The sequence below is a fragment of the Protopterus annectens genome, chromosome 10.part0 (genome assembly GCF_019279795.1).
Source record: "Protopterus annectens isolate FY-2018-M chromosome 10.part0, PAN1.0, whole genome shotgun sequence".
Taxonomy (NCBI): domain Eukaryota; kingdom Metazoa; phylum Chordata; order Ceratodontiformes; family Protopteridae; genus Protopterus; species Protopterus annectens.
In genome coordinates, this window is record NC_056744.1 from 1,787,081,581 (window position 1) to 1,787,089,432 (window position 7,852).

The 7,852-nt window shown below is 35.9% G+C and overlaps 1 protein-coding gene across 1 annotated transcript in view; it reads right to left on the reverse strand.

Annotated features, from left to right (window-relative positions):
• Window positions 1-7,587, reverse strand: part of LOC122814501 (extracellular calcium-sensing receptor-like) — a 58,544-nt gene extending 50,957 nt beyond the window's left edge. Inside the window, exons 1-2 of the mRNA XM_044087076.1 lie at window positions 7,333-7,587; window positions 2,254-3,099 (exon numbers count right to left, since the gene is read on the reverse strand). Of these exons, the coding sequence (XP_043943011.1) occupies window positions 2,254-3,099; window positions 7,333-7,587 (1,101 nt within the window). The remainder of the gene's footprint in view (window positions 1-2,253; window positions 3,100-7,332) is intronic.
• Window positions 7,588-7,852: the final 265 nt, after the last annotated feature.

Sequence of the window (7,852 nt, forward strand, 5' to 3'; positions counted from 1 at the left end):
CAGTAGGATGACCTATATTGGTCCCCATGAGAGACACAGTATCAAAAGTTCACTTGCAGTCTCCCCTTTTCACTCAAGTGACCAGGTCAGCAGTTGACTCTAGTTCATTTAGGCCATAAATAGGACTTTATTACTGGGTGTAATGGAGCCATTTAGTGCTTGGAACATTTTATTTGTTTAGAATATAATTCAGCATAATGCTTCTAACATTAAAATCACTAAAACAGAGTTGATTATTGATCAAGTTTTGATTCTGCCTGACTTTTCTTGTGTTTTCAGTCACAGAGATATACTGACAAAACTAAACTTTGTCACAGACTGTAAGCTTGACTACATCTGACCATTACTTTAATCGGTCTGCCGGCATGAAGTACGTGAATTTAGAATTGGAACTATCATTCATTCAGTTATAGTTCTTATATGATTCATAAGAATATGAACACATGAAGTGAGCCCATTAAAAACAGTCATGTTTCTTATGTAGCCTGTCCCATACTGTAGACCACAGACGCTCACACACACACACACACACACACACACACACACGCACACACGCACACACACACACACACACACACACACACACACACACACACACACACACACACACGTCCCTGTCTCTGAAACCTGATAGGTCAGCATGCAAACAGGAACAAAACTCTCTCTCTTTTTTTTGACAAAGTGTACAGTATCCAAATATGCCAAAAGATGCACTCTACACACAATGAGATATATTCACTTGTGTAACAATTGTTGCTGCATTAGCACTGATTGTGATTCAAGGTTTTTCTTCCTTTCCATGTCACTTGTTTGCACTGGTGACAATATTGCACACCTAATATTTTATTCAGGAAATTGTTCAAAAAACTGTCTGGACAAAGTGGTATGTCAAGACCAGTTATTCAGAATTGAAAATGGACTCCCTTTCCCTGTTGTTGCAGCAACTTGAATTTAAATATAAAAAATTAGCAAATGCAGGCATATTGGTTTCCTGAGAAAATGTTGGTTATTTTTGGTCCAAGCTACCTGCTTGAAAACCAACATACAGGTCTTTGCAGAAATAGTCTTCAATTTTCCAAACTATATTAGTTTTAGTGGGTGGAAAGTGATGTTTGTAGAGGTGATTGCCTTCCTATATTTATTAAGTGTGGAAATATGTTAAAAGGTCATATAACTAGTTAATATTGTCTAAGCAGAATTTTTCAACCCCTCCCATGCACACTCAAGAGAGACACTAAGAACACAACATCAAATGACACCCAGTGAATGCAGTAATTTGTCATTTGAGTAACAATGCAAATGGCCTTCTTCAGAAAATGTAAGAAAAAGCCTCCATTCCATGTCATCATTTAAATAATGAAACATAACAGCCACATGACAAAAATGTATTATTTTGAAGAAGTCTACGGACGAAAGCGGATAATTAAACAGTGTACGCTATTTCCTTTGAGTTTTTGAGTCATTTCCAGTTGCTTCTGCCTTGATTTGGATTTATTTGTTTTGGTTCTGGACTTTACCAAAATGTAACAGGAGACTAAGTTAAAATATTGTTTAATATAAATAACCAAAAAAAAAAAGAAAGCAGACTGATAAATTTGACATATAAAGTACAACAGTTATTCCAATTGTTATAAATTAGCTAAAATGGTTTCAGAACATTAGTGGCAGAAATATCATCATTAAATCTAGGCAATAACTCACCATTTAACTTAAGCTGTCAAATTATTTCATGATTTTCAAAGTGATCCCCTCAACTTCCACCTCTGTTCCTTGACAAATTTTCTAAAACAAAAATAAGGAACCCTAAAATTGACACAAACCTGTATAGGCTTGCTAAGTTCATTATCACCGTTTTTTAATTGGTAATGTTAATTGTTGTTTGTTTTATTTTTATTGTTTAAATCGGTTATTTGGTTTCAGTTTTATTAGTTAACCGAGTAAGTAAGTGCACTGGAGACAAATGTCCCTATTCAGAGAACTATATAGTTAAGTGAACTGATAGAAAATGGATGCTGTGGGAATCAAACTATAGACTACCGGAAGCAGCCCATTAACAATGTTTAGCCTTACTACAGTATGCTATTTATCAGACAAAAATTAATAAAAAAAATCAATCAATCACTAGATAAATAAATCACTCCTTCTGTTCAACCTCATTTTGTAAAAAATAAAAAAAGATCAATATGCATCAGAAAAGTTTTTTACCACTTAATTTTAAATAAAGATAAAAAAAATGGCACATGCTTTACTTACTTGCCAAGGCTGAAAACTCTCAACACCTGGACAGGTGTTATTAATGAATGGGCTTTTGTTTGGTCTGCATGTGATGAGGTCATGTAATGCGTGCGCCACTGCATGGACAGAATTGTACAGGTTGTACACAAATCGAAGGTTGAACACATCCAGCACTGACGATTTTAGATTTTCAATTTTTTCTTCACCAGTACAAGTGCGAATATCATTCTGTGCTTTTGTGGAATCAGTATTTTGTCTGTAAGTGACGTTTCGCCATCTGCAACCAAATGCTTCTTCCCAAAAGGTTATGATGAAAATATCATCTGGAGAGGCTTGAGAAGGGTGAATGTTGTAAACAAACTCTGTAAATCCTGAAATTTGTCCTTTATGATATGCAAACCCTAAAGAGCCATTTAGTGTTTTCCAAACTTCCATTGGAAATAAGTCTAAACTGATAGACCAGCCATCAGGTGCCAGCCAGACCTTTCCTGTTATCCTTTTTCTGGTTACTTCCACCATTAGTGAGGACAATTCCTGCTGAGTAGAATAAGCCAGTATAACTGTGGTTGTTGAAGATATGATTTTGTCTGCAACTTTGAGGGTGTGCATATCTGAGCTGTGTAGTGGTAGGGTTTCAAATAATGCAAGACAAGCACCGTTGCTCCTGAGTTCCTTAATAATTCTGTCACTTCCTTGTCTGCCATAATCGTTATCTGCTGCTAGGATCCCAACCCAGGTCCAGCCAAAATGTAGTATCAAGTGTGCCAAACCAGAAGACAGGATATTGTCATTTGGAGCGGTCCTTACGAATGAGGGAAATTGGGCTTTGTCATTAAGGAGAGAAAGAGTTGCACCATAGCTGACCTACAATTAAAAAAAATGTCAAGAGGTAAAACATATATTTGAGTAAGAAAGTGCATGTTCTGTTCTGTTCTAGTCAGTGTGCTTCCTCTTGACTGGTTTTAAATTTTCAAATGGAGCATATATAACACCTTGTTCATAGCTATCATTTCATCTTTTAACTGTATCCCCCTTAAAGACTTTTGTCTTACAAAAGAATTAACTTCACCCTAAACAACTAAAACCAGTATTTGCAGATTTATTACTTTAGCCCCATAAAACAAACAGTTCAGTCTGCAGTAAAGTTAAATATCTACTTGTAAAAGATAGGGTCACAGCATTACTGGACAGCATTCGGTTCAAAATACTGGAACTGGAATCTTTCCTTAAAAACTGAATACCAGCACATCACAAAAATGAAATCTTAGTAATAGGATGACCACATAAAGACCACTCAGGTGATTACTTCTTTCTAATTCTAGGGCCCAAAACACAGGATTCCTTCTCATTACACCCTAGAAGCATCTCCAACATTCACTATTTCAGTAAACAGCTTCTTTTATTCCCTTGCGATAGGCTGATAACACTCTTTGCTTAACCACCATCTTAGTATTTGAACATTTTCACCCCATCTTTCCAGCTCTGTCATACAATTCCTTAGGCACTGTTCTCTCTTTCTACAATACATGCTTTAGGTTCACATCCTATAAATCATGTAGATGTGACTACTGCATACAATTTGTTCATAGGTGATTATGAGGCAAATGAGCCTAGGAGCCCTTCTTAAGCCTAGCCACCTAAGCTGAAAATCAAACCCTGTACCTAGTATATGTAGGGTAAATCTCTAACCTCCACAACTGCTTATTTTGTTTCCTTATTTACCTTTAATTTTTAAACTAAACCTTATGATTTTTGTCACCTTTTCTGAATAAATGTTACCAGTGCAAACCTGGTGTTTGTTTGGTATAACCAGATCTATGGAATGTTGTCAGCTGTGTTATATTCATGCTTTACTGTATACTCAATGTCTGTGGTATAAATGTCTGGGCCATGAACCAAGACTATCCCTGAAATCTGCCCAAGGTGAATTATTAAGTATGCCTTCCCAGTAACAAAGTTTAAGTAAAGGCACCAAACAATAAATAAATAAAGTCCTGGCTTAACCTACGGGAGAATTGTGGGGCAACAAGTGACAGAGAGACAGATAGACAGATAAGGGGAGAAACAGACAGAGAAGGGCAGAAGAGAAAGGGATGGAGAAAGAGAAAGATGAAAATATGTATCATAAAATCTCATTCTGGTTGATTAATTAGCTCTTCTCCCCTGCGACTCCCTGTGCCACATTACTTAGACTTGCTCTAGCTGTATTTACTCAGTTTTTCTTTTACTTGCTAAGCTGGTCAGCTCAAGTTGTTGTTTGTTCATGTATGCAACTGCTCACTGCTTACTATAGTAATGTGTTTACACTTAAAATATTTCTGTTTATTGTTCTCCAAGATAAAAGTAAGGGGTTATGAGGAGCAAAGTTCATCCACAGAAACACTTAGTTTAGACTTTTGGACAAAGTTTCATTCTGCTCACACCTGTACCTGTGAGTTCCCTGGCTTGCCATTGCATTCCTGCACTGCTTATATGTGCTCAAAGTAATGCATTTCATTCAGAGATGTACAAACTATCATGCTTAGAGTGTATGCATGTTGATGTAACACAGTAGACCTATCTTTGTTGATTTCTGTGACTCAAGTAATCTCAACTGTGGACAACTCAAGTGTGATATGTCAGCTTAACTGATGGTCATGGTGTAGCAGTGTGGGCCTACAGTGCCTATCCAGAGAACTCACAGGTACAAGTAACAGCAAGGTAATCAGGACAACATGTTTTCCATCTATCCTTCCATGATATGGGCATGCAATATCATCAGCATACCATGCAGAAGTTCTTCATTTATATTTTATATTTATTTATTTTCTTAAGCAGTTGCCAATGGGGTTGAATCCTACTTTCAGTGAAAACCCAAGTGAGCACGGTCTGGTTAAGTGACTTGCTCAGATTCACAGAGTAGTCAAATGGAGATGGATGAAATTAAACCCACAACTACGGACTGTTATTTATTTATTTATTTATTTAATTATTCATATTTACTTGTTTGCTGACCAGAGATAGTGGCCTGATTCATAATGAGCCAATTTCAGCCACAATGTGGGCCCCAGAAAGCAAGTGTAAAGTAAAATGCTGGCATTATAAAAATAATCATGTCATGAACAAATTGCAATGGAAATAAATATATGGAATGAATTGTGCATACAATGATAAGAAACCTAAAAAATGAACATTTACTGCATTGTGCCATAACAGGATTAGGAATACATGAAGGTCATTACTTAAACATAGAAGAAAATGAAAAAAAAAACAGATGTACTCATTTCTGTGAAGTGTAACAAAAAAAATGTAAAAAAGCCACCAAACAAAGTCCATTTATTGAATTAAATGTATTCATCCCATAAATACCAGAGGCTTCATCAGAATAAATAAAACACATTTAAAACATATTATATAGCCAAAGTCACATGATTTGTAGCATGTGTTTACTTTAAAAATATAATCTTGTCTATTCAAACTTTTGGCTGTACAGAGTTTAAAATAGTTCCCACCAAATGTGCACACACACATGCATATGAACACACACACACACACACACACACACACACACACACACACACACACACACACACACACACACACATTTTAATAACATTATTAGTATGTCATAGCTGAATCATAACCAGTGTCAGTGTCCTTTGAGATATCACTTTTCTCAAAGCAAATTCTTATTTCTATTTTTCTTATTTTGATCTTTATTTTAATACATATTCCCCAGTAGCAAAAAAAAAAAAAAAAAAAATTAAGAGTAGCTATAGAAGTTCTGACTAACTCTTTGTAGGGCATCTTTCCACTCCTGTGCACTGATGTTACCCAGAAATGTGTGAAATGTGTGTATGTATCTGCTGTTTCAACCCCTTTGAATTGCCATGAGAGAGTGTTTTAGTTCTATAGAATTTTGCTTAAATAAAACCAGTCTCGATTAATAGCACCAGTCAGCTACCCTAAGGCTCTTACAAGGGTACCTGGTTATACTGTATAAAACTAATACCAATACAAAGGCAAATGGTAGAGTATGACCAAAGCAGAAAGGGTTTCAGGAGTGGCTGCAGTGTCACTAAAATAACCATAAATACTCTGAATATGTTAAAAAATATTCTCTAAAGGACCAGGCACAATGAAAAGTATTAAACTATTTAATGATAAATAATAAAACAGAAAATAGGAGAATACTGAATACAATAAACAACAGGGTTTCAACTACAGAGATATAAAAATAATACAGTTGAATCATTTCTCACAGATGGAGAAACCAATACTAAACTAGTCTCACTAAATTCCCTGACAGACTAAGAATTACTGTTCCCTGACTACTTATTAAAGCAAGGCAAGCTGATGTGTGCTGAGTGTCTTACCACAGCAAAAGCCAGACGATGTTTGTCTTTGTCTGTGTGGATGTGTAAGATATATATCCTTTCAGAAATCTTTCCTGTCAGGTTCCAAAGTGTGGCTGTAAGAGTTCCAAAGAAACCAGATGCTGGTTAGAGGATGACATCACCTGACTCTGGTGCGATACACACACAGAGCTTTGCTAAGATCTGTGACAGCATTTGAAAGATATAACACACTTTCAAACTTTCTGCCCTTCCAGGGTTTTCTGATAAACATACACATTTCATCAGTTGCAACAAAACAACCTAATATACATGCATTCATTCTTTCTGTCCAGCAGGAGCTACTGTTGATGCATTTTTAACACAAACAACTTTGCCAATATATTTTTAACTCAAACAGCTGTATAAATCAGTGTGATAGCCAATAACATACAATTATTTACAAAAGTCCAGTTAGCTAGTTAGCTATGCTGGTATATGTACACATGTACTGCCCTACTCTCCCTGGCACAAATGGCACTACATGATAACATCACAGAATATATATATAGTTATTTTATTTGTGTGTGTGTGTGTGTGTGTGTGTGTGTGTGTGTGTGTGTGTGTGTGTGTGTGTGTGTGTGTGTGTGCGCATGTGTAAAAGTATCACACTGCAGAGTACATTTCTGCAGAATTATATTTTTATAAGGAAGTACAGAATTGCTAGAATGTCACACAGATATCACAGGCTACTTCTAACCAACAGCAAGGTTCTGTCCCATACCTGTGGATATCTATAAATTCCCAATAATCTTGCCATGGGTAGAGATGTCAAAGATGATTCATCCCCAATGATTGCTGAGACAAATGCCTGCGATCCACAATGGTAATTTGGAACAAGCTTGGCCTGTCCAGACAACAGTCCTATAGTACCTTCTAGGGCTTTCACCTCAGAGTAGCAAGTATCATAAATCCTGAACCCCAAAGATTTGTTTTGCAACATTTCCAAATCTTGATTCAGTTCCTCAGTGGCAAACATGATTCCAAGAAGATAGAGGTATGAGTCGGTGCTGAATCTTTTCAAACATTTAAATGAAAAGACAAAAATAACATTTTACGTTTGTGTACTTGTTAAATTAGCAATTGATTTCTAGTAATTCATCTTTTCTTATAATGTGTTAAAATATATTTGCCTAGACCATTTCATCAGATATAATAAAACAACACATAGTGGTGTTTGAATTATAACAGGATTTACATGCCAGGTTTAGTTTATTTATTTACATGTTTTAAGTTATGATAAT